The sequence below is a fragment of the Acomys russatus genome, chromosome 14 (assembly GCF_903995435.1).
Source record: "Acomys russatus chromosome 14, mAcoRus1.1, whole genome shotgun sequence".
NCBI lineage: Eukaryota > Metazoa > Chordata > Mammalia > Rodentia > Muridae > Acomys > Acomys russatus.
The window spans coordinates 16,591,276-16,617,814 of record NC_067150.1 but is presented as its reverse complement, the minus strand read 5'-3'; the positions used below and the strand labels follow the sequence as shown (position 1 = coordinate 16,617,814).

The 26,539-nt window shown below is 45.6% G+C and overlaps 2 protein-coding genes and 1 pseudogene across 3 annotated transcripts in view; 2 read left to right on the top strand and 1 right to left on the bottom strand.

Annotated features, from left to right (window-relative positions):
* Positions 1-26,539, bottom strand: part of Prkcsh (protein kinase C substrate 80K-H) — an 827,425-nt gene that overhangs the window by 583,635 nt on the left and 217,251 nt on the right. The gene's annotated exons all lie outside the window — the stretch shown is intronic.
* On the top strand, positions 133-5,986 carry LOC127198214 (zinc finger protein 39-like). The gene is made up of 3 exons (XM_051156076.1): positions 133-248; positions 3,277-3,383; positions 4,561-5,986. Exons 1-3 carry the CDS (start codon positions 164-166, stop codon positions 5,614-5,616), a joined length of 1,248 nt encoding a protein of 415 aa, XP_051012033.1. The 5' UTR covers positions 133-163; the 3' UTR covers positions 5,617-5,986.
* On the top strand, positions 14,108-14,649 carry LOC127198219 (60S ribosomal protein L11-like; annotated as a pseudogene).

Below are 26,539 nucleotides of genomic sequence, written 5' to 3'. Positions count from 1 at the left end.
CAGTCCACAAAAAAAAAAAAAAAAAAAAAAAAAGGAAGAAGGAAGAAGCCGGTTTAAATTCATTAATCATTGCACGGTCCCCAGGATGCAGCTGTTGTTCCATCAGTACACTTGACTAGCGCTTTGGCCCAGTCTACATTATTTCTCATTTACAGGGCACTGCATGACCAAACCTGAGCTGATCTTCAACTTAGAGCACGGACTCGGGCCGTGGAGCGCGGCGGGTGCCTCGGTCTGGAACCTCTCAGGTCAGTGAAGCTCCGAGGCAAGACAGAACAGTGACACAGACGCCACCAGATAGTGGTCACACTGGGCCGTTTCCAACAAGCCCCATCTAAACCCAGCCTTGAAAACAGTTGGTCCCACGGACCAGACAGTTGGTTTATCTCGTTTCCCCAAAGTTCTTCGTGTTAAACTCCTACTTGCTTGATATGGAAGACTAATTTGTCCACTTCACCCCAATCGTGCCTCTCCCTTCCTTTGATTCCCTTAGATTTTAAGTTAGGCATTTGTTGGCCTCGTTTCAACACTGGCTTTTGGACTAGCATTTGTCTTTGCAGTTGTCATGATATTAGTGATTGCTCAAATGCATCTTCTCTTAAAATACTTGCATTTAATGCAACAGAAGTGAAGCAGGGGATAACGCATCACGGTGAGATAAGCAGCACAGAGACTGTCCTGTCACTCAGCAGCAGAGGGAAAACATGCGCTTTTACTCCAGACCAGCAAGTGAGCTTCGTATTAAAGAATTTTTCATTTATTTATTACTTTGCAATGACTGTTTTCCAAATTTGCCGTAAAATACACATGTAGATTTAAATTTTAGACTAGATAGGGGGCATGGTTAAAAATCAATAGCCAAACATGAGTTTAGCTTGGTTGTAGTTGGGTCACCTGTGGAATTTTTTAAGAAAATGAGAAAAGAGGACCTCAGACCTTCCAAGGGTGAAAGGCACATGGGAAGTTCTCTCTGTGCTGTGTGAACTTGAAGTCAGCATTGCAAAGGTAAACACATAGTGCACAAAGGAAAAGAGAAGGAGATGGAGCCATCAATAAAACCCTAAGAGTATTCAAATGAACAGGAGCTTGAGATAAGCGCCCAGAAAGAGAACTCGGTCAGTAAAGTGCCTGCCTAGAGAGGATGCAGCCAGAGCTCCTGTACACAGTACAAGAGTAAAAGCCTGGTTGGTGGTCCATGCGTGTAAACTCGGTGCCTTGGAGGTAGACACAAGAAGATTGATCATTAGGCCTCAAGGGCCAGCCAGTCTCATAAACTGGTGCGCCCTGCGTCCCAATGAGAGGCATTGTCTCAAAGTAAATGACACCCGAGGTTTACCCTCTGCGCTCCTTGTGTGTGTGCACGCATATTCACACACACACACACACACACATACACACACACCATGTGCACCCACACGAACCCACATGTACAAGGTAAGTTTAATTCTTGTATGGAAATTTTGGCATCTTAGGTGAGAAATTGAACAAGAGAAAAGCTCAATTCAAAAACCAAAACAGCTGACCATGGTGGCGCACACCTTTAATCCCAGCACTTGGGAGGCAGAGGTAAGTGGATTTCTGTGAGTTGGAGAACAGCCTGGTCTACAAAGTGAGTCCAGGACAGCCAAGGCTAACAAAACCAAACAAAACAAAAACAAAAAGAATGCTAGTTTCAGGACAGCCAGAGTTACACAGAGGAACCCTGTCTGGAAAAACCTAACCAAACCAAACCAAACCAAAACAAAACAAAACCAAATACTACCACAAGTTGACAGAAGCTGAAAATACTTCCTCAAAGGTCAGTATAGTTAAGAAGGCCATGCTGCAAAGATGGCTCAGTGGTTAAGAGCACTGGCAGTTCTTCTAGAGGTTCCTAGTTCAATTCCCAGCAACTACATGGTGGCTTAGTCCTCTACAATGGGATCTGATGCCCTCTTCTGTCATGCAGGTGTACACATATAAGTAAATCTTTAAATAAAATTTAAAAAGAAGATGAAGAGGATGGAATATGGGCAAAGTATAAAAGGCTATAAGCAAAAAATGTACTTACTTTGTTTGGTTTTGCTTTTGTTTGGTTTTTGAGTCAGAGTCTGCCTGAATAGCTCTATCTGGCCTTGAACTCACAGAGGTCCACCTGTCCTATCTCCAGGATGCTGGCATTAAAGACATGTCCCACCACACCCAGGTAGATACTTTGGAAGATAAGCCTACTATCATAGGTATCTCTTAACAGTCCATTATCATCATGGCAGCATGCAGGCAAGCATGGTGCTGGAGCAGGAGCTGAGGGCTCTACATCTTGATCCACAGGTAGCAGAAATGACTGTCAGCCACTCTGGGTGTAGCTGGAGCATAAGAGACCTCAAAGCCTGCCCCCTCCTCCAACAAGGCCACACACACCTACTCTAACAAGGCCACACCCACTCTGACAAGGCCACACCCACTCTAACAAGGCCACACCTACTCTGACAAGGCCACACCTACTCTGACAAGGCCACACCTACTCTGACAAGGCCACACCTACTCTGACAAGGCCACACCTACTCTGACAAGGCCACACCTACTCTGACAAGGCCACATCTTCTAATAGTATCTCTCTGGGCCAAGCATTCTAACACATGAGTGTGGGGGGGCCATACCTATTCAAACCACCATAAATGGTATCACTCTGTGAATAATAAAATACGGTTACAGAAGATATTTAAAACAGAGTAACTAACCTCTGTATTGTACAGGCAAGCCACAGGCAACATTTCTCATTCCCACAAAACCCTAAAAGGTGCTGCTGCTCTTTATCAGAACCAAGTACCCTCCCTGAAACACAGCTGTGCGCCAGTCCTCTCCCAAGTCTGTGTGGTACTTGGGAGAGAGAGTATTTGACAACACCTAAGTCCTGCAAGCAGCTAGTAGAAGAAAATGTCCCTGTTTCATATGTGAAAGAGGCAGGACCTCATACCTTCAGATAATGGAGAAATGGGACAGGTAGAAGGGTTGAAGGGAAGCACGCTGCACAGAGACCTACCGCTGAGGACCAGTGAGTGCTTTACCGCCTGTGTTTCAAAAGCAGCATTGCAACAGAGACCAAGGGCTGATCACTGCAGTACCTGTTGGTGAACTGTGTGAGTCTAACTCATTACAGACCAGAGTGTACAGTTTTATAAGATGACATCTTAGAAGTTCAAGTGTGGTTCTAAGAGGGCACCATTTTGCTTTTGTGTTTGAACTGCATAAAGCTTGTGCCCAATTCATGGAAATTGAAATGTTAAATATTTTCAGGTGTCGACAAAGTGAGCAGCCTGGCTCAGACCATCCAGGAAAATAAAGACAGACATTTCTGGCAAATTGAAATCAACAGGAATACATCAAATGAAGAACTGGTTGAAGTAGGTAAAATTGATGTCAGCACCAACTATGGCCATATGTAGGGGTCTTGATTGGGTTCATTTTCTCTGCCAGTTGAAGAATGGAAAGGCAGGACCATCGTGAGTGCAGCAGTTAGCATCAAAGGAGATACCAGACGGAGCAGACAAATACGCCAGTGAAGCAAGGCTCTTATTAGGGGCAAGGAACCCCCCAGCACAAGGCACAGAGAGAAATACCTCTGCAGAGCTAAGGCGGCCCGCAGAAACCTGGAACTGAGCTTCTCATTGGGAGGTTGGGAGTTTCCAGGGTGTTAGAGGGATCCTCCTCTCCTAATTTAGGGTTAGTCAGGTTGATCAGACAGAATGGGTGATAGACCGAAAGCTTTGGTGCACACGTGTCCTGATCCTTCCTTGAGCTTGTTGGCAATCCATCAACGAGGAGGCAGGAGAAGAAGCCCACCAGGCCTTTCTTTTAAGCTGTCAGGCTTTTGTGTCAGGTCGAGTGAGGAAGAAGCTGCCACCTTGGATGGTCACTGTCTGTATTACATAATTCCACCCTGTCTCTCCATCTGTCTATCTGCCGGGGATCTGTGTAACTCCAAGTCCCTCAAAATCATATTTCAAATTTGAATATAAGCAGTGGAAACTATTTTAGGGATGTTTGCTTAGGAACTTAGTCTATGGGATGACTTTCTCATCAGTGAACCTGGTGAGATGTAGGCTACAGAAGAATTTGATAATTTAAAAGTAATTGAAAACCTTCACTTACCCTGAGTCTCCAAGTATCCATGACAGCTGTCAGTCATCATTCTGAGTATCCATAGCAACCATCAATCATGTCATTCTGAATATTTTGAATCAGGGAAAAACCTACAAAAGCAAGGCTATTAGCACAGCACTTCTCATTTGTAGAGGAGCTTTAAGGAGCTCAGTAAATATAGGAAACCCTTTGATGAAGCATCGTTAATCCAAGTCATGGCACAGTTGAGGCAGCAACGTTTCTAATAGAATGCATGTGAGATAACTGTCACTGACTAAATTCAGTAAATGAAATAAAACAGACAGTGGAGAGAAATGTTTCAGTGTAGTAATTGTGAGAAATCTCACTAGGAATTATGACAAGCAAGACCTCTGATTGTAAACTCTACAGGACACTCCCTGTGGATATGAGAAACGTAACAAATTCTTCTGTCTTAAGGCAGAACTAAAGATTCATGAGGAAATCCACCGGGGGACAAAATCCTATGAATGTGAAGTATGTTTGGAAGCGATTTACCTGAAGTCACAGTACAGCACAAATCAGAGGTTTCACATGTGTGAGAACCCATGCGAGTGTAAGGGTTGTGGAGAAGCATTCTGTTCTAAGTCCGCCTTCAGTCACTATCAGAGGCTCGAGCGAGGGGAGAAGCCCCATGCGTGTATAGAATGTGGGAAAACCTTCTACTGCAAGTCCCACCTCACTGTGCATCAGAGGACTCACACAGGCGAGAAGCCCTACGAGTGTACGGAGTGCACGAAAGCTTTCTACAGCAAGTCACAGCTCAACGTACACCTGAGAATCCACACAGGCCAGAAGCCCTATGAATGCAAGGACTGCAGGAAAGCGTTCTACCGCAACTCAGACCTCACTGTACATCAGAGAACTCACACAGGCGAGAAGCCCTATGAATGTAAAGTGTGCAGGAAAGCTTTCTACTGCAACTCACAGCTCACGGTGCATCACAGGACTCACACAGGCGAGAAGCCTTATGAGTGTCAAGTATGCAATAAAGCTTTCTACTGCAAGTCACAACTCGCGGTCCATCACAGGACTCACACAGGCGAGAAGCCTTATCAATGTAAAGACTGCAGGAAGGCGTTCCAGTGCAGGTCAGACCTCACTCGACATCAGAGAACTCACACTGGCGAGAGACCGTATGAATGCAAGGACTGCAGGAAAGCGTTCTACCGCAAGTCAGACCTCACTGTGCATCAGAGAACTCACACAGGCGAGAAGCCCTATGAATGTAAAGAGTGCAGGAAAGCTTTCTACTGCAACTCACAGCTCACGGTGCATCAAAGACAACACACAGGGGAGAAGCCTTACGAGTGTAAAGACTGCGGGAAAGCCTTTCAGTGCAAGTATGAACTCACTCGACATCAGAGAACACACACAGGTGAGAAACCTTATGTGTGTATAGAATGCAAGAAAGCTTTCTATACCAAGTCAGATCTCTCTCGACATCTGAAAACACATGCAGGCAACAAGCCCTGAATATATAGACTACAGTAAAGTTCAACACAACAAGTCAGTCCTTAAGTGGCATCATAGAACACATTTAAAAAATTTACCATAAAATTAGACTTAATAATTCATAGACATGCAAGAAACCATGAATGTAAGAATGTTCTCTGCTTTAGCTCATCCCTATGTGTAGACCAATAAATTTAGGGAATGTAAGAATACTTCATATGATCAAATCTCATGTGGCATCATGTACATAAAGGTGAATTGCCCTTTGAATATAAAGAATACTAGAGGACTTTTTAAAAAAGATTTATTTATTATTATGTATACAGTGCTCTGTCTGCATGTACACCTGCACACCAGAAGAGGGCATCAAATCACATTATAGATGGTTGTGAGATGCTGGGAGTTGAACTCATAACCTCTGGAGGAGGAGCAGGCAGTGCTCTTAACCCTTGAGCCATCTCTCCAGCCCTAGAGCTTTTTTTTTTTTTTTTTTTTTTGGCTTTTGGCTTTTGGCTTTTTGAGACAGGTTTTCTCTGAGTAGCTTTGGCTGTCCTGAACTCCCTTTGTAGACCAGACTGGCCTCGAACTGACAGCGATCCACCTGCCACTAGGATTAAAGGTGTGCGCCACCACACCTGGCTGAGCACTTTTTTTTAAACCATAAAGTGCATTGAATAGGCAGGGAAGCTCATACAAGTAGACTTTATCAATATATATTGCACAGAAAACTTTGATACCTGGGTCAGGCCTCAGGCTACAACAAAAACCACATAAAGGTATAGTTGTTTACCTATAGGTAATCTTGGCAGAGACTTGATTGGACTTGATGTTTAACAACGTAGCAAGACAACAGGTCAAAGGACTGGGGAAAGCAAGGCACAATGGTGTATGCCTTTAAGTTTAGCACTCAAGAGGCAGTGTCATTTGGATCAGTGTGTGTTTGAGGCTAACCTGTTCAACAGCATGTTCTGGGCCAGCTAGGGATTACAATGAAATCCTGTCACAAAAGAAAACCTTCGACGGCTGTTAAACCCACATTGTTGTTAAGCCAGTAAGAAAGTAACGAGTATCAGAACTTTTTAAATAGTACTTGAAACTCACCTGATGTCAGGAGCCATAGGACCTTCTGACCTGCCCCAGTGGCTGAGAGGCCCTGCTCCGTTTCCGACCTGGGCCGGTTCACCCCTCCTTAGGCAACCTGGTGGTTACCCACTCCAGGGAGGTCACCATATTGATGCCGAACTTAGTGCGGACACCCGATCGGCATAGCGCACTGCAGCCCAGAACTCCTGGACTCAAGCTATCCTTCTGTCTCAGCCTCCCGAGTAGCTGGGACTACAGGTGTGCGCCACCTGCCGATATTTTTCTTGCCTTTGTAACCTAAAAGCCCATCTTCACTCCCAGCTAGAAGATGCCGCTGAAATCGCTCGACTTCAAAAACAGCTTTCACTTTTAACTTCTCGTCTTTCACAGACTTCAGTTCCGTGCCTTACATTCCCTGTCACTCGCTCTCAATCTAATCCTGCTCATCCCCCATCCTCCGGAGAAGCTGAGGCTGCGAGCGAAGATCCTGCACCCGCCCCATCTGCCACACGCTCCTGCGCTCTCCAGCTGGGGCCCATCCCCGGGCCCTCCTCTCCCTTCACTCTTTAATTTCTCTGCCATCATGTTAAAGCCTCAGCTGCCACAACAGACCTCCCAGCCCCAGCAGCCGGCCCCCACGCAACAGGCTGTGGCTCGCCGGCCTCCGGGCAGGACCAGCCCTCCCAACGTCGTCTCCCCCTGCCGGGAGCGGGCTCTGCCAAGCTGAGAGCATCTTGGCTGCCGCCGCCATAGCAGCAGCATCAGGAGCGGCAGGGGGCAGTGGCTATCGGCAGCGTCAGGGGACAGAGCGCCAAATGTCCCTGCTCATCTTCTTCCTCATTCTCCTGAGCCCAGTGCCAGCTACGGGACAGATCCAGCAGACTCCGGTGCCGCCAGCCAGCAGGGCCTCTCAGCCACTGGGGCAGGTCAGGCAAGGTCTTATGGCTCCTGACAACCTGACATCAAAAACCCAGTAAAAAGCTAATAAAGTACAGGAGTGTGGTGCAGGAGTATAGGTGCCACAGTTCATTCATCTTCAGTGTAATAATTTCAGTATTCAGCCATTTATACACACACATACTAGAAACCCCATCAGGCTACAGGCTTTAGAGGCTTCGCTCACAAGCTAGCAAGCGTGACGTCATCAGTGACAGCAAGAACGAGACTGCCTTGAGCAGCTGCATTTCCGCCTCTTCTCTTTGAGAGTTCTCCCATGGCACCTGGGTCTTCAGCATTCATGCTCACGAACCAATTTTTAGAAGGTGTAAGCAAAGCTGGGCCATGGTGGCGCACGCCTTTAATCCCAGCACTCGGGAGGCAGAGGCAGGCCGATTGCTGTGAGTTCGAGGCCAGCCTGGTCTACAAAGCAAGTCCAGGATAGTCAAGGCTACACAGAGAAACCTTGTCTCAAAAAATAAAAAAAATAAAAATAAATAAATAAAAAAGAAGAAGAAGGTATAAGCAAGTGTGAAGAGTTGCAACAAGTTGACAATACCTTTCTGTGCACGTTGTTGACTTCACATCTTTTTTTGTTTTTTTCGAGACAGGGTTTCTCTGTGTAGCCCTGGCCATCCTGGACTCACTTTGTAGTCCAGGCTGGCCTCAAACTCAGAGCGATCCGCCTGCCTCTGCCTCCCGAGTGCCGGGATTAAAGGCGTGCGCCACCACGGCCGGCAGACTTCACATCTTTTAGTGAGACGAGGTCCAGATATACAAGCCAGGCTGACTGAATTCTTTGTATTGTAGGCAGTTCTCATATTTATGGCCACACTGCTTCATGCTCGAGAGCTTGGATTAGAGGAACGGTCTTCCATGCAACCATATGTTTCTTTAACATGTGACATTTTTTCAGTAAAATTTGAACATTTTTGTACATCATAAGTTGGGGGAGAAATTTTCAGTTTATATATCTTGCATGTCAAGTCGCAGATGGACTTGTTTGATATGGCACTGGAAATTAAGCATTCAACTGTATACTATGAAATAAACACAATGATATTTCCAGCCAGTGTACATTAAGCTTTTGGGGGGGGCATTTATTGCTCTCATAACTAGTTTGGTAGAAGACAAAGACCAGCGATGCTGAAAAACATCTGTTGGGGCACAATTACTTCTCACACTATATATTTTTTTTCTTGCTAGCCAGGCATGATGGCACACGCCTTTAATCCCAGCACTCGGAAGCAGAGTCAGGTAGATCTCTGTGATGGTGGATCGATACATCAAAATACATCAGACCAACCTCCAACATCTGCCAATATGACACATTAGTAGGAAACATTAAAAGGATGGCAGGGTAAAGGGGGCAGACGGGAGCACAGTACACTTTTGTTTATTTACAACTAATACTGTAGAGACCGGAGCGACTGTTTAGCTGCTACAGCCCAGCTAAGCCTAGTGCGGTAGTGCATGTCTGCAGTGCCAGTGACAGGGAGACTGAGAGAATCCCCGGTACTTGCTACCCAGCAAATTTAGCTGAAGCAGTGAGCACCAAGTTCAGTGAGAGACCCCGTCTCAACAAGTTAGGTACAGAATAGTTGAGGAAGTGTGTGTGTCAGTGTGTGTGTGTATGTGTGTGTGCATCTGAGTGCTGAGATTGCAGGCATGCACCACAGCACCCAGCTCAGGAATCTCATACTGAGAGAAAGAAAACACTGAGAAGCTGTGCAAACACAGGATTTTTTTTCTTTTTTCTTTTTTTTTTTTTTTTTTGAGACAGGGTTTCTCATGTGTAGCCTTGGCTGTCCTGGATTCACTTTGTAGAGAAGACTGGCCTTGAACTCAGAGATCCTTGTGCCTTTGCCTCCCTGGGTGCTGGGATTAAAGGTGTGCACCACTACGCCTGGCCCAAACACAGGATCTATAACACAAAAAATCGTGAACTATGAATTATACTCCCTAGTCAATCAATACAGGTACCATGGCTGTGGATACAATTCAGTGGTAGAATTGTAACAGGGAACCTTGCCTCAGATTTCATGCAGTCCCAGCGACTTGTCAGCCCACCTTGCCCAAGACAATATGCGTAACGGGTTTGTGCTGGGCAGCTCACACTTTTTTTGGGGGGAGGGCAGCTCACACTTTGACCAAGACTGCATAGATGTACACAGCCCTGGCCTTCTATAGCCTTCTATATACATTTTAATCTCTTTCAGGTTACTGAAGGGGACTGGAGTAGGCCACTGGATTCTTGGGGTCAGGCTGTGACCTCAAGTTAAGTAACAGAACCACAACCCCCTCCCCAAACCCAGGTTCCTCCTAGGTCTGGCAACAATTTTGTAGACTTTACCCAGCTGCCTCTATTCCAACCAACTTCCTCTTTCCAAAAGATGATTAAATACTTGTTCCTTACTGTATATAGCAGACAGCATTTTGTGATTCCCACAGCCCTGGAGTTTGATGAAAGAAAACATGCGGTGTTTCTCTCATGTGTTAACTTTTTTAAAAATAAGTGAAATGTGTGTTTCACTTGAAATACCTATAGAGGTTAGGTGGCTAGTAAGATGTCATGAGGGAGAAGGAGGTCTTTTAAGAAAAGTGAGATAGCCAGGTGAGGTGTCGCACACCTGTAATCCCAGCACTCGGGAGGCAGGGGCAGGGTCTCTGTGAGTTTGAAGACAGCCTGATCCAGGACAGCCAAGGCTACACAGAGAAACCCAGTCTCAGAAGAGGAGGAGGAAGAAGAGGAGGAGGAGGAGAAGAAGGAGAAAGAAAGAATGTGTTCCTCATTGAAAGAAGAAGAAGAAGAAGAAGAAGAAGAAGAAGAAGAAGAAGAAGAAGAAGAAGAAAGAAGAAAAGTAATATAGAATACAGGGTTATAAAGGTATAAAGGAGAACAGGAGAACAGAAAGAATTACATGGGAGAGCAAAATGGTAAAATTAGAGGAGGAATAACTAACACTAAAGGCCTTTTGGAAAAGCCACATTGTGGGAGCTTCCTACCACATGCGCGCGCGCGTGCACACGCACACACTTTAAATGAACTTACCCAATAATAGGGGCCATGTCCCAACTAGACACCACGTGCTACCAAATCAAAGCCCCACTACTGGTGTGGATTTCCTCCTTTTGAGCAGTTGGTCAGTTGGGTCCCATAGACCCTCCTACCATTGCAGGCTATTGCTGCTTCTCCTGGTTGCCCTCTAGAACGTAAAGTACCCTATTTCTTAAGACACCAAATATGAGCTGGGTGTGATGGCGCACACCTTTTATCCCAGTACTTGGAAGGCAGAGGAAGGTGAATCAATGTGAATTCAAGGCCAACCTGGTCTACAAGTAAGTCTAGGTCATCCAAGGCTAACACAGAGATACCCTGTCTCAAAAAAAAAAAGACACCAAGTACTTAAGTTATAGAATGTAAAGAAATCAAGCTGGGGGCTGGAGAGATGGCTCAGAGGTTACAAGCACCAACTGCTCTTCCTGAGGTCCTGAGTTCGATTCCCAACAACCACAGTCATCTATAATGTGATTTGATACCCTCTTCTGGCCTGCAGGTGTACATGCAGACAGAGCACTGTATACATAATAAATTAATAAATCTTTAAAAGAAACCAAGCTGGTACTCTACCGTAAGCTCTGTTGAGGCCTGCTCCTTTTGGGTAGCATAACTATGAGATTTTTATTTCAGGCCCACCAGCCACATCATCTCAGCTAGTTGCTGATTTTAAAAAAATCTCTACACAAGGTCAGGTTTACCATAAACTATGTTTATGTTCAGTGAGAGACGCTGTGGCCTTATTGTTCCCAGAAACTCCCCACCCACAAGCCCAGCTGCCCCCAACTTCCAGGCACACTTTCAAGGTTAGTTAGAACTTCTTGTGAGCAAAATAACTTGAGTCAGAGGTGACTACCCTGTCCCACCATCTGCCCCCCTGTGTGAGCTTAGTTGTGGTTTTCTTTCTTAAATACTCAACACAACTTCCCCTCAGGGGCGCAGTTCAGATTCTCAACTGGCTGCCTCCCTAAGCTCAGAAAATAAAATTTTCGTTTTAAGCGTCTGCATCTGAGTTTTCTTGGCTTCCACCCCAAACCTAACATGCACCATCCCTCCTGACTAGCTTTCATAATAGTGGTTGGTGCTATGCATACTAGCAGTGGGAAAAGTGTTCACCACTCTCACCCAGGGACAATATACTTGGCAAGATATACCCACTTGTACAGCAGTGGTACAACTGTTACAGGAGTAACCAACCACTATTTTTGGTTTTGTTGTTGTTGTTATTTGTTTTTGGTTTTTTGAGGCAGGGTTTCCCTGTGTAACAGTTCTGGCTGTCCTGGAACTCACTCTGTAGACCAAGCTGGCCTCAAACTCATGGAGATCTGCCTGCCTCTGCCTCCCAAGTGCTGGGATTAAAGGCGTGCACCAGCACCGCCCAGCTAACCAACTACTTTTTAGTTTGATTTAAAGACCTCTTCAGCCGGGCCTGGTGGCGCTCGCCTTTAATCCCAGCACTCGGGAGGCAAAGGCAGGCAGATCGCTGTGAGTTCGAGGCCAGCCTGGTCTACAAAGTGAGTCCAGGATAGCCAAGGCTACACAGAGAAACCCTGTCTTGAAAAACCAAAAAAACCAAACCAAACCAAACAAACAAAAAAAAAAACCTAAAGACCACTTTATACTATGGAACCCCTACCTGGTACTATCAGTGACACCAAGACTCTGTGGCCAGGGTCATGGGCCCTAGGGGGAAGCCTACTGCTATTATTCTGCCAAATGAATATGGCATAAAATGACTCCTAATGACGCTCTGCTACACACTAGCACAATGCATCACTTAGCCGCCATCAGAGGTGCTTCTTCCTCTTATAGATGCTAATTAACACAGAGACACACAACTGCTCAACTGGTGCAGAGAATTAGAGACTTCGGTGTGCTCTGCTCCCTAAATGAGATATCTGTGTTATACCCCTCCCACTTAAGGCTCAGGGATCATCACGGAAGAGGAGGTGAAAAGATTACAAGAGCCATGGGGTGGAGGATGACTTCATGGAAACTGTTTTCTGGACACAACAGGGAAGATACGTGTAGGAAACCACAGCAGTTGTGGCAGCATGCACAAAACGTGTGCAAGCTCAGGGCAGATGAAATCCCATCACGGAGGACGGGCGACAGGTATGAAGCCTAATCCCTAGTTGAGGAGCCATTGTCATGTGACAGCTGCTGGCAGAGGGAGAGTCAGTTTTCTTTAGTGATGTGAGCATCGGTGTGTTGCTGACACTCCAGGACAGGCCTTACACCTAAGAGTAGCTAGCCAGTATAAGATGGATGACAGAGAGAGAGAGAGAGAGAGAGGGAACATGTTTGCTACGTAGGGAGATGGAAGGGGATCTAGGAAGACACTGGGGTGGGGAGGAATGGGATCAAAATGTGTAGTATGGAATTCTCAATTAACTAAAACATTTTTTACAAACTGACGTCCTCTCTCCCCGCCCCATAATGTGTAATATAGTCTGGAAGCACAAAGCCCAGTCTAGAACATTCACACACGTAAAGCAATAATACAGACAATTTTAAGGAATTAATCCAGCCGTCCCTGTTGATCACTTGCCAATAGTCTGCTCCACAGGAAATCTGATTTCTCTGAGGACATGCTAAGGACGGGAGAGAAATAATTATACCTTTAATGAAATAATGTATGAATGCTTCCCAGAAACCCCTGCTCCATGTAGGTGCTTACACACACACACACACACACACACACACACACACACACACACAAAGTAATTTTTCCATTTTCTCTTCATACTTCTTTTTATTTCCCATGCTAGCCCAAAGCCCAAGCATGCTTTCTCTGACACTCTGGGTTTCTCACTTTCTCTGATGCATCGTCTCCCTTCCCTCCCACCATATGCGTGCTTGTTTTCATGAACCCTAACTCAAAAACTACAGCTTTCTCTCTTTGTCCTATGCATCCTCTGGTAGCTGTCCAGATTTACAGCCTGCCTGCCATGTGTTGTTTTCTCTCTGATACAATTACCCTGAGTTTCTCTCCAATTCCATTCTTAAATTCTGTGTCAGCACTACATGCTGGAGCTCCTTTAAATTGTTTGATTAAAGCCTGTCACAATAGTGTAAGCCTATAATCCCAGAACTGGGGGCGGGGAGGCAGAGGCAGGCAGATCTCTGTGAGTTTGAGGCCAGCATGGTCTACAAAGCGAATCCAAGACAGCCAAGGCTACACAGAGAAACCTTGTCTAGGAAAAATAACAATTTAAAAAAGTCTTATTAAGAAGACTAAGAGCCCGTGCCAGGCATGGTGGCGCATGCCTTTAATCCCAGCACTCGGGAAGCAGAGGCAGGCAGATTGCTGTGAGTTTGAAGCCAGCCTGGCCTACAAAGTGAGTCCAGGACAGCCAAGGCTACACAAAGAAACCTTGTCTCCAAAACCCAAAAACAAACAAACAAACAAAAATTCTCTTCCTGTTCTCCATCATGATGCAAGATCTGGGTGAAAAGGAGAACCTTCCCTCCCACGCTAGAACTTCACGTCCGCAAGCTCCGCCTCAGCATCTGTGTGGGGAGAACAGAGACAGGCTGACCCAGGCAACCAAGGTGTTGGAGCAGCTCATGGGCCAGATGCCTGTATTTTCCAAAGCCAGGTACACTGTCAGGTCCTTTGGCATCAGGAGAAATGAAAAGATGGCTGTGCACTGCACAGTGCTTGGAGCCAAGGCAGAAGAAAGACTGGAGAAAGGCCTGAAGGTGCCGGAGTGTGAGTTATGGAAAAATATCTTCTCAGAGACTGGAAACTTTGGTTTTGGATTCAATAACACATTGATCTGGGCATCAAATACGACCCAAGCATTGGCATCTTCATCCTGGACTTCTGCGTGATGCTGGGTAGGCCAGGTTTCAGCGTCGCAGACAAGAAGCCCAGGACAGGCTGCACTGAGGCCAAGCACAGGGTCAGCAAAGAGGAGGCCATGAGCTGGTCCCAGCAGAAATACAATGGGATTGTCCTTCCTGGCAAATAAATCTTCTCCAAATGGCCAATAAAAGTTTCTCAGAAATGCAAAAGAAGGAGGAGGAAGAGGAGGAGGAGAAGAAGAAGGAGAAGACTAAGAACCTAAAAGCAGAACCTTGATTTTCCCAATAACTCGAAGACCCCTAAGCAGTCTGTCTCCCACTGCTGTCATTTAAATAAGGAGCACGCACTAACTTCATTTCAACTGAACAGACTCTTAATTTGTTTCTTTCTAACGCCTCAAAATCCATCAGACTCTGACTTTACCTCAAGGGGAAATGTCTCAGATTCCTGGGCTACAACTTGCTGACTTTAACCACAATAAGGACAAAAGGGTCAGAGGGACCAGCTCCCCTCAGGAGCGACCACACCCAAGCAGAATCCTCCCTGGTTCTCCAGGTCATCATCACACAATCTAGGAGAGTGGACTCCAGGCCAGAGCTGCAGAGAGGACTGCAGCTGGACTCAAGGTCCCATGCAGGGACCAGGAATGTGACAGGACACCCAGAGCCAGGCCAGCAGGGAAAGCAGTTGCTTTACAAGCATAAGGACTGGAATCAATGTTCTCTGTAACCCATGAAAATGCTGGCTTTTCTTTGACAGGCCGTCTGGGGTTTCAGCACCCGGAAGGCAGATCCCCAGAGGAAGCCGACTTGCCAGACCAGCTAAACTGGCAAGCTCTGGTTTCAGTTGAGAGACTGTTTCAATAAACAGGGAGGAGGGTGAACAAGAAAGATACCTGATGTCAACCTCCAGTCACGTGCTTAGGCACACATGTACACACACATACGTGCACTGGCACATGTATATGCATGAAAAAAATCAAACATACCGCTAAGTGTTGAACGCTAGTCAATGACACTCAAAGCCCAGACAAAGCTGTTGTCCAAGAGTTTGCCTTTGAAAGCCTTTGAACCATAAGCTTTTGATGCTAAGAATCCACTGCTGAAAAGCTATGATTTTCTTTTTTTTTTAATTTATTTATTTATTATGTATACAGATCTCGTTATAGATGGTTGTGAGCCAATATGTGGTTGCTGGGAATTGAACTCATGACCTTTGGAAAAGCAGTCAGTATCTTTAACCTCTAAACCACCTCTTCAGCTCCAAAGCTATGATTTTCAAAGCCAGGAAGTAATGTTTCTAGTCTTCAAAGTTGGTGGCACAAAGGAAGAAAGTACTCATAATCTATCCAAGTAGGAGTGGAAGCCGGGGTCCAAACCACTAAACAATTAGTTCCTCTCAGAGAAGCACACTGAGCCTTGACTCACGTGGTGTGGTGGTATGCTTGCTCAGATCCTATTGGGGTTGAAGTAAAATTATTTATTCTATGTATGGTTTCACTGTGTCTTACTCTATGTGTCTCCCGCTCCCTGGGAGTCTGTGTGTCAGGAGATGTTTCATCAGAGGGAACAGAGCCCAGCGTTTGAAGCTCTCCAACACCTCACACTTGACTCCCCCTCTCTATGGTTTTTCTTACAGAATTCCTCAGTTCTAGTCTCTATGGTATGAAGAACACAATTGCTTTATATGAGCCAGAAATGAGGTGGGTGGGACTGGAGAGGTGACTCAGCAGTTCAGAGTGCGGGCTGTCTTTCAGAGGACAGCAGCCACATGGTGGGTGGCTCACAACCACCTATGACTTGAGTGGATGTGAAACCTCTGCAGACACTTACGCAGTCACACCCATACACACACACACACACACACACACACACACACACACACACACACACATACAGTTTAAAAGTGAAATGGGGTGTCTGTATATATATATATATCCTTTCTCCATAGTAACACCAGAATAGGCAGGATACCTGCAATCCTCAGTAACCCGGAATTGCCCGGGAAGATGAGGGACACTGGTGGTAGGTATAGTCTGGGAGGCTGTGTCCCTCACCCTCCCTAGGACCTTAGGTCAGAATTTCTGACTAAGGACTAAATTACTTATCTATGCATACTATTTTTGGCAAATTTGTTATGCCTAGATCTCAAGACCCCCAAAGACCACCAGGAGTCCGAAGCCATATGCAAAAGCAAAGAGTCTTTATTCCAGCATGATGGAATTGACCGCTCAAAAAAATGTCAACGAGTCAGGTGTGGTGGCGCACGCCTTTAATCCCAGCACTCAGGAGGCAGAGGCAAACAGATCACTGTGAGTTCGAGGCCAGCCTGGACTACAAAGCGAGTCTAGGACAGCCAGGCCTACACAGGGAAACCCTGTCTCGAAAAACCAAAACAAAAAATGTCGACGACTCAGAGGGGCCCATGTATGCCTCTTGTAAAGGCCAGAGAGGGGAGTTTCTACTGTGGCTACGTGACCTCGACTGAGATTGGTCAGTACCCAAGGAGGCTATGTGACTCTGGTCAGGAGTTAGGGCCTTCCTTTTTTTTCTTTTTTTAACCAGTAGCTAAGCAACCTTATCTTTCTTAGACCAAGTGTCCTGGCTGTCCTGTTTCCTGTGGTATTTCCCATGACCACTGAGCTTGTTTCTGAGGCATGGAGACTCAGGCCTGCTCCAAGCTAACAAGAAACTGAAGCCTGTCATGAGGTTGGCTACACTTACTTAACCCGGCCTCTTCAACTGCATCTCTAACATAGGGCATGGTGAACCTCTTTGGTACAGTTACTAAAGAGGATGATGAAATGTTTCTCTGTGGAAGTATGGATGAGGACACATTCTACACCCACTGAATATGTATGACAATCCCAATGTTGCCATGTCAATTTTTTTTTAATATTGATTAGCCATTTAGCTCTTTTTCTTTGCTTGTTTGTTTTGAGACAGGGTTTCTCTGTGTAATCAGATCACATTATAGATGGCTGTGAGCCACCATGTGGTTGCTGGGAATTGAACTCAGGACCTTTGGAAGAGCAGTCAGTGCTCTTAACCTCTGAGCCATCTCTCCAGTCCCCCCCCCCATTTAAAAAAATTTTTTTAATTACTACAATTTTGGGAGAATTGCTGTACATTCGAAATAAAGACAAATGGGTCTATTGCGTATGTACTACATGGCCACTGAAGAGGAGGTGTTGAGAGGTGCCTGAGTAACATGAAAGACAGATTCAGTAATTATACACAAATGGGATTGTGCTTGATAAGTATGTTCTCATGAAGGTGAGAGCTAAGGATCCCAACAGTACTCTCCAGGAAGTCCACAGCTGATCACCGCCATCACTGGAAAACTTATATGCCCCTATATATCTGGAACCACCATTAGGAACCCATATTGCCTTTAATCTATTTGTCCAGAGTTTCATATTTGGTTGAAAAAACAACCCAGAATTTCACAGAATGATGAGGAATTATAGAAGAAGTTACTACACTTCGAGCTGGTGTCTTGGTCCATGGTGGGTCTGAGTGTGATGGGACGGGTCCTGGTTGGTGCTGAGTCACGGATGGAGTCAAGGCAGGGTGGAGTAGATACAAGGCCAAAGTGGGAAGGCAGAGTAAGCAAGGCCATCCCGGGGTGGGCTGACGCCATTGAGAGGGCAGTGGAGGACGGAAGGCGGTCTGGAAAACCCTGGCATCCTGGTAAGCGAAACCAAAGGCTTGAGAGTGAAGCGTAAACAGGAGCTACGACTGGAGAGAGCCATAGCCAGAGACAGGAGCGGAAGTGGGGGTGAGCAGTAATGGTGGCAGCCAGGTCGGCATCACAGGAGGGGGTAGGTCAGAAGCCAAAGCAGAAAGGAGCAGTCACCTCACCTTTGATGCTCTGTGGGGGAAGGCAAGCCTCCAAGTCCCTCTGAGCTGTGAGTCAAAAGCCAGAGGCATGCATCCTGCCAAGGGGTCTGTTTCCTGTCACTTCAATCCAATCCCACCCACCTTTGCACTCCTCGCTGGCCCCTCCCCCGCCCTGTACCTAAGTACTTCATCCCCTCAGCCACGCGCTCCCTTCAAAAGCACCAAGATCGAAACGTTTCTTTATTGTTAGTGTTCACAGCCATATGCTGTGTGATGAGCCTTGAAGGCAGTGGGGGCCATAGTTAAACCTGGCCCTGTGTCCTGTCTTCATGGACATCCATGCCTACCAAAGGGCTGCATCATCCTGCAGAGCTTGCAGATAGCTTTGGCCTATGGTGCCTGTGTGATGTGGCTTGCCATCTAGGTGGAGTGGTCCAGCTCCGAGCAGATGGCACCAGCCATTCCAGATGTGGTAGAGACAGCAATGTGATCACAGCTCCTTGGGGTGCCATCTAGGGAACAGGGCTTGTGGGGCCTGTGTAGAGCTTTGCACACCATCCCTACTCTCCACTCACACACTGTTTTCTAACTCCTGTGACAGGAGCTTCTGCTACCTCCTCCCACAGACACAAACATCTGGGACCATTGCTTCCTTCCTCAGCTAGGGGGGTTTGTGTTGTCTTTTAAAAAGGGTGTCCTGTAGCCTTGAAGTTCCTATATAGCTGGGGGGCCACCTAAGCAGTCATAAGATTTCAGGTGTGTACCACCAGGCTCCACCTTGTAGCTGCTGACCTGGGTTATTAACTTGGTTGAATCTGGAATCAATAAACTGTTCCGCACTTGTGTGTGTGTGTGTGTGTGTGTGTGTGTGTGTGTGTGTGTGTGTGTGTGTGTGTGTAGGAAGGGTTCTTGATAACATCATTTCAAGCAGATAGACCCACCCTAAATGTGGGCTGCCCCTCCTGGTGGAAGAAGGAAACTGCTTTTGTTTGTTGCCTATCGACCCTCACTGGGGCAGGCAAGTTCACCTACCCTGCTGTTGCCGCTCCTCCACCTCTACCTGGGAATTCATATAGGCTGAAGACCAGCCGCGCTCCAGGAACCCTCCAGGCCTTCAACTCCAGATGGGAACTGCTGAGGACTGAGCATCATGATGTACATAATCTATGTACTTTAACTAGCATCGTTCTCAATTTTGTGAGAGTGTTGCCAGGGACTTACCTGGCCACATTGACTCCCCAACTTCTGTCCTCCAATGGGGTGAGGCAGTATTCTCAATCCTCCAACCTGTGGTCCCTATAGTCTCCATCTTCACTTGGCTCTCACCGCCCTTATCCTGGTATACACACCAAGTTCTTTTGAGGTGTTAGAATATCCTGCCTCGGGAGTTAAGAGCAAGTGCTGTTCTTCCAGAGGACCAAGGTTGGTCCCCAGTGCCCACATCAGGCAGCTCACTGACACCTGGACTCCAGCTCAAGGTGATTCAACGTCCTCTGTGGCCCTCACAGCCACTCCCTCACCCCACCACACACAGAAAACACACACATAAAGATCTTTCACCCAAGTGTAGTTAATGTCGTTGGTGAACAGGGTTTCCTTTCATAAATTCCCGTTTGTTTGTTTGCTTGCTTGCTTTTGAGGTTTTTTTTTTTTTTCCAAGACAGGGTTTCTCTGTGTAGCCTTGACTATCCTGGACTCGCTTTGTAGACCAGGCTGGCCTCAAACTCACGGCGGTCCGCCTGCCTCTGCCTCCTGAGTGCTGGAATTAAAGGTGTGCACCACCATGCCTGGCTAAAATTCTAGTTTTATGAGAGCTAACTAATTACAAACTGTTCAGGATGATTTGGAGATACAAGTTAGTAGTCATTTATAAATCTTACTTGTAGTTTTATTAGATACTGGTTTAGTTAATTACAGAAGACCCTTTATTTACTTTCTTGTATATGTTTTCAAGGTTAAACAGATTTTGCAGAGACTAGGTGGGCCAGTCCTTCAAAATTCTTGCTTCACATAAAAGTCTGTCAGATATTTTGGATGCCCCAATGATACAGTCAACTCTCTATCCTGTCTATACTTTTAGATGTTGCTTGCCTGCACTTCCTACATATTAGATAATATTTCCCTCTTAAGTCTCTGATGGGGTTGAAGACTAGATAGCCGTAGAATTACTGTAAGCTTTAGTTTAAGACCTAAAAACATGTTTAGAGGTTGATAAATGTAAATTGTAATAAAGTGATTTAGGAAAACTTTGGACACTATGATAAGACTCAGTAGGATAAGACAGACAGTAGAATAAATTCTCCAAGATTGTCAAATACAAATGAACTGATTCTTATAAATGTAACTTTTACTGGACAATTCTCATAATTATTTTTGTTGTATATAATAGAAAGGGGGATATGTAATGGATGTAAAAATACATTTGTTTTGATCCCAAGTATGGGATGGAGAATAGGCCTGTGAGAGAACAGGTGATGTTTATCCATTAGAAGCCGAACCACCTCATGCGGGGGCTTGGTTTTTGCCAGCTGAAACACATCTTAGTGCAGACTCTGAGAGGAGATATACATATCTGCCCCAAACAGGAAGCGGGGCTTTTGGGGTCTTGGTATTGTTTGGCTGTTCATTGCTTCACATCGAGTCGCTCTTAGAGAGAACTGCTCCAGAGAACGCTTTGAGGCTCTGGGTTCCAGCAGCAACTTTGGTTGAATTGCTGGTCTGCTGAAATCCTGCCGACTATGCCAAGAGAATCGCTCCCAGGAACTGAGTCCAAAAAGGTCTACTTCTGTTCCCATTAACCTCTTTTCTCTCCTATCTAGGGTGGGTGGATTGGAAGGTAGGTATAAGCATGAAAGAACCTCAAATAAAGTACGTTCGTAAAAGGTTGAAGCCTACAACCTCCTAGTTCAAGTTTGTGTAAACATGTCACCATTTGTACTCTGTGTTGCCAATAAAAACAAACTAGCTAATGCTGAGCAATAACAGAGAATAGGGTGGGAGGGACATCCTGGCCCAGTGATGGGAGGAGAGAGAGAAGGAAGGAGAGGAGTAGTGCACATGCAGAGGACTGGGAAGTGCCAGGAGGAGTGAGATGGACCTAGGATGTGAGGGAAAAGCGAGTATACAGTGGGAAATCAGAATGGGAGGAAGCTGTGGTAACATGAAGGGTTAGGATGGAATAATCATCGCATAGCATTGTGCTATAGGCTAACTAATGAGATCCCAGTCTCTTTGTGTGGTTATTTGTGCATATACCTGGTTAAGGAGTAACCGCTGATATTACTAAAATAATAATTCAATATTAAATATTAATAATCATTCAACGTATAAGTGAAGCTGGGCGTGGTGGCGCACACCTTTAATCCCAGCACTCTGGAGGCAGAGGCAGCTGGATCTCTGAGTTCAAAGCCAGTCTGTTCTACAGAGTGAGTTCCAGGGCAGCCAGGACTACACAGGGGGGGAAAAAAAGTAAGTGTAGGCCAGGAGCTTGATTTGGGGGTGGGTGCTAGATATTAGTGGAAGGGAGGCCAGGAACACTCCAGGTGGGGCAAAACTTCACAGCTTAGGTAGTTCAACTTTGAAGTATTAGTTATGCAAATGCAGTTAGATATTACCACAGAGACTAACAGGGTTCTTTTTGTGAAAGAAATCATCCACAGTAGCTTAACAACGTATCTTGGAATGTACCTGACCGAGGAAGAGAAAGACCTCTATGATTAAAAAGAAAGAAAGAAAGAAAGAAAGAAAGAAAGAAAGAAAGAAAGAAAAGAAAGAAACATTGAAAAAAGAAATTGAGGAAGGTAATGAAAATTGGATGCCCCTGCATCAGAAAGGTTAGTATCTTGTAAATTGCCATCCTAGCGAAAGTATCTAAAAGTACAACCTCAAACAGAACTCCAGGGTTATCTTTCATCGATGTAGAAAATTTTCTTAGGATTTGTATGAAAGCACAAATGACTGAGGCTATTCAAGGCAATCATAGAAGCAAAGAACAACGCTGGAGGTGTCACACATCTGATTTCAAATTATAAATTAGATCATAGATCTACGGTAATACAACACCATGTCACCATCACAAAACAAACATGTAGACTGGTGACAAATAACAGAAGACCCATTTGCTCATCCACAGGCATGCAGCTACTTGATTTTTTTGCAATGAAACAAAATACATTTGCGAATACAACAAGAGCTTTTCTACCAGATAGTGCAGGGCAACCTGGGTTAAAACATGCAGAAAAAATAAGAAATTACGCTCTTATCTCACTCTCACAAAATCCAACTCCAAATGGATCAAGAAGCTCTACGTAAGACCCGATTCCCCGGGCTGGAGAGATGGCTCAGAGGTTAAGAGCACTGTCTGATCTTCCAGAGGTCCTGAGTTCAATTCCCCAGCAACCACATGGTGGCTCATAACCATCTATAATGAGATCTACTGACCTCTTCTGGCGGGCAGGCATACATGCAGGCAGATACTGTATGCATGATAAATAAATAAATCTTTAAAAAAAGACCCGATTCCCCAAGACTGCCAGTGAGATACGGAGTGCGCTTCAACACGCGGGCTCAGGTCAGGCCTTTCTGCTTAGAACTCAGGTAGCGCAGGAAACAAGACCAACAATCAGCGAGTGCGGCCTCTTGAACTTCCAAAGCTTTTGTGCAGTAAGGGAATTGTCGGCTGAGCAAAGAGGCCGCCCAAAGACTATGCGTAACCCTGTCAGGTATGCATCCAACAGAGTCAAGAATACACAAGGAACTAAAAATTGTAAACATTACATAACAAAGACAGACACCGGAGAGACCTGCTCTGTAGTTAGGAGCATTTACTGCTCTTCGGGGGGGGGGGGGGGGGGGGCTGTGTTCTGTTCCCAGCACCGGTACCTGGTGGCTCACCATCGCCTGTAACTTCAGGTCCATGGATCCAACACTTCCTTCCTCTAAGGGTCCCTGCAGTCACGTGCACAACAGTGGCAGGCGTGAGTCCCGTCTCACGGAGTGGGGCCTTAAATCCAACCAGATAGTGGTTGGTTACCCCCACAAGCTTTGTGCCATTATTGCATTCGCATATCTTGCAGACAGTCACCATTGTAGGTTGGAGGGTTTGTAGTTGAGTTAGTGTTTACATTTCTCTTGTGGTAACACTCCAGAGTTCCAGTTCCATAAACATTAATCAGTAGGACAGGCTCCAGTTGGGCACCAGCTCCACTTCTGTGTTCAGTGAGTGATGAAGGTGGTGTCTTCGGGGTCGGGGAGGGCTTACCCTCAGGGGAAAGCAACCATTGCATTGGCAAGAGCCTTAGTTGTTTGGTGGTTTCCTTGGGACCCTTTTGGCCAACAACTCAATTAGATAGAACCTATTCCTGACACTTGACGTTTTACTTGGTAACTAGGTACCTAGTTGGGGCGTCGTCTCCAGTGCTCCGCCTGCATGTACATCTGCAGGCCAGAAGAGGGCACCAGATTTCATTATAGATCATTGTAGCTGGTGAGCCACCCCATTTGGGTGTTGGGAATCCAACTCAGCACTGTAGGAAGAGCAGTCAGCGCTCTTAACCTGAGCCATCTCTCCAGGCCCTCCATTCCCCTTAACCTCCCCTCCCCCCGCGCCTTTCCTCTCCTCCTCATTTAATCCTCCAGTTCCAGTCTGTCCCCGACTCTTCATATGTTGTTTTCCCTTTTTTGGAACATCCTCGCTTCCCCTCTGTCCTTGCTTTATATCTACCCTGTATGCTTACACAGAAGGTAGCACACCTATCAAAAGATTAAAAGGTAACATCTACATATAAAAGAAGACATACCATATTTGTTGTTTTGGGTCTGGGTTACCTCAGTAAAGACTTTTTTCCGGTCCATCCTTTTACTTCTGTATCTCATGGTTCTATATAATACTCCATTGTGTAAATGTGGCATGTTTCCTTTACCTTTCCTTTATCTGTTGAGGGACATCTATGCTATTTCTAACTTGTGATATTATGAATAGAGCAGCAATGAACATGGATGAGCAAGTGTCTTTATAACAGGATGTCAAGTCCTTTGGGCATATGCCAGGAGTGGTCTAGCTGGATCTTGAGGTAGATGTACAGCCAGCTTCCTGTGGACCGGCCACAATGCTTTCCAAGGTGGCTGTGTAAGTTTGCACTCCTATCAACAACGGAAAAGTGTTTCCTTTTCCCTCACATCCTGACCAGCATGAGTTATCACTTGTTTTTTGTTTGGTTGGGTTTTTGAGACAGGATTTCTCTGTGTAGCCTTGGCTGTCCTGGACTCACTTTGTAGAGCAGGCTGGCTTCGAACTCACAGCGATCCACTTGCCTCTGCCTCTTAAGTGCTGGGATTACCACAACCAGCTAATGATTTACGTTTTTGTTTGTTTTTCGAGACAAAGTTTCTCTGTGTAGCCTCAGCTGTCCTAGACTCACTTGGTAGACCAGGCTGGTCTCAAATTCACAACGATCCTCCTGCCTCTGTCTCCTGAGTGCTGGGATTAAAGGCGTGCACCACCATGCCCGGCTTTATTTTTTATTTTATATACATTGGTGTTTACTCTGCATCTATTCCTGTGTGAGGGTGTCAGCTCTTGGACTTACAGTTATAATTCGCCATGTGGGTTCTGGAGATTGAACCCAAGTCGTCTGGAAGAGCAGACAGTGCTCTTAATCACTGATCCATCTCTCCAACCCCAAGTGCTTTACTGATTGACCATTATGACTGGTATAGATGGAATCTCAAAGTAGTTTTATTTTGCATTTCTCTTATGACTAAGGATGTTGAACATTTCTTTTAAGTGCCTCTCAGCCATTTGTGTTTCATCTTTGGGAATTCTGTTTAGTCCTTCACCCTATTTTTAAATTGGATTGTTTCTTTTTCTTTTTTCTTTCTTTCTTTCTTTCTTTTTTTTTTTTTCTTTTTCCCAAGACAGGGTTTCCCTGTGTAGCCTTGGGGGCTGTGGACTCACTTTGTAGACCAGGGTAGCCTCGAACTCACAGCGAGCCACCTGTCTCTGCCCTGAGTGCTGGGATTTAAAGTGTGCTGTTCTTTGTTTCATTTCTTGATGCCTAATTATTTTAGTTCTTTATCTATCTTAGGTATCTTTTAGATATTAGACCTGTACAGAATGCAGTTGGGAAAAAAAAACTAAAATAAAAAAAACCAATTTATTTTGTAGCCTGCCATTTTTCCTTTGCCATACAGAAGATTTTTAGTTTCCTAAGTTCCCATTCATTGATTGTTATTCTTAGTGCCTGTGCTGTCAGTGTCCTGTATCAAAGTATTTTCCTGTGCCAGTGAGCTGGAGACGACCCCCCACACACACACACTTTCTCCTCTATCATATGAGATCTGGCCTTATGTCAAGAATCTCAATCCATGTGGAGTTTTGTGCAGGGTGATAAATATGGATCCACTTGCATTTTTCTACACACCCCCACCCAGTTTTTCCCAGCACCTTTTGTTGAAGATGCTTTTTTTTTGTTCAACGTGTATTTTGTGGCTTCTTTGTCAAAAATCAGATGTTCATAGGTGTGTAGAGTTATGTCTAGGTCTTCAATTCAATTCCATTGATCGACATGTATCTTTATGCCAATACCACGCTGTAGTACATCTTGAAATAAGGGTGGTGTTATCTCCAGCAGTTCTTTATTCAGAGGGTTTCCCCTACATGTACTAGCCAGAGTTCTCCAGAGGAACATCCCTGTATTCTAGGGATGGGGAGCCAGCAATCTAGTCTCAATCTCCTGGAAGTTTTGCAGAAAACAAAATTACATAAAGCATTTATAAAGAAAGGTAAATCAGATTTTATGCCTCTCAGACTAAGAGGAGGCACAAGAACCATAGTACTCTGGGTTTTCTTAGAAGGACAAGGAGGACGGCTGGGCGTGGTGGCGCACGCCTTTAATCCCAGCACTCGGGAGGCAGAGGCAGGCAGATTGATGTGAGTTCGAGGCCAGCCTGGTCTACAAAGCGAGACCAGGACAGTCAAGGCTACACAGAGAGGCCCTGTCTCAGGGGGAAAAAAAAAGGACAAAGAGGGCGGACTCCACTTCAATTACAAGTGAGAGTTTGTAGACAAGGAGCAAGGTTGGAAGACATGATGTATTTTTAAAAGTAACATGGAGTCAGGGAGAAGGAATGAACCTCATGTATTCTAGGTGACAGCTGGCAAAGCTGACCACTGGGGTACAATGAAGGATGGTTGGTCTATCAGTTACTCTCTAT

Excerpts from the sequence above, each read along its gene's own strand:
- LOC127198214 (XM_051156076.1), top strand. The coding sequence starts at position 164 with ATGACCAAACCTGAGCTGATCTTCAACTTAGAGCACGGACTCGGGCCG. Across the intron at positions 249-3,276 it reads CTCGGTCTGGAACCTCTCAG|GTGTCGACAAAGTGAGCAGC; the intron begins GTCAGTGAAGCT and ends AAATATTTTCAG. Across the intron at positions 3,384-4,560 it reads CAAATGAAGAACTGGTTGAA|GCAGAACTAAAGATTCATGA; the intron begins GTAGGTAAAATT and ends TTCTGTCTTAAG.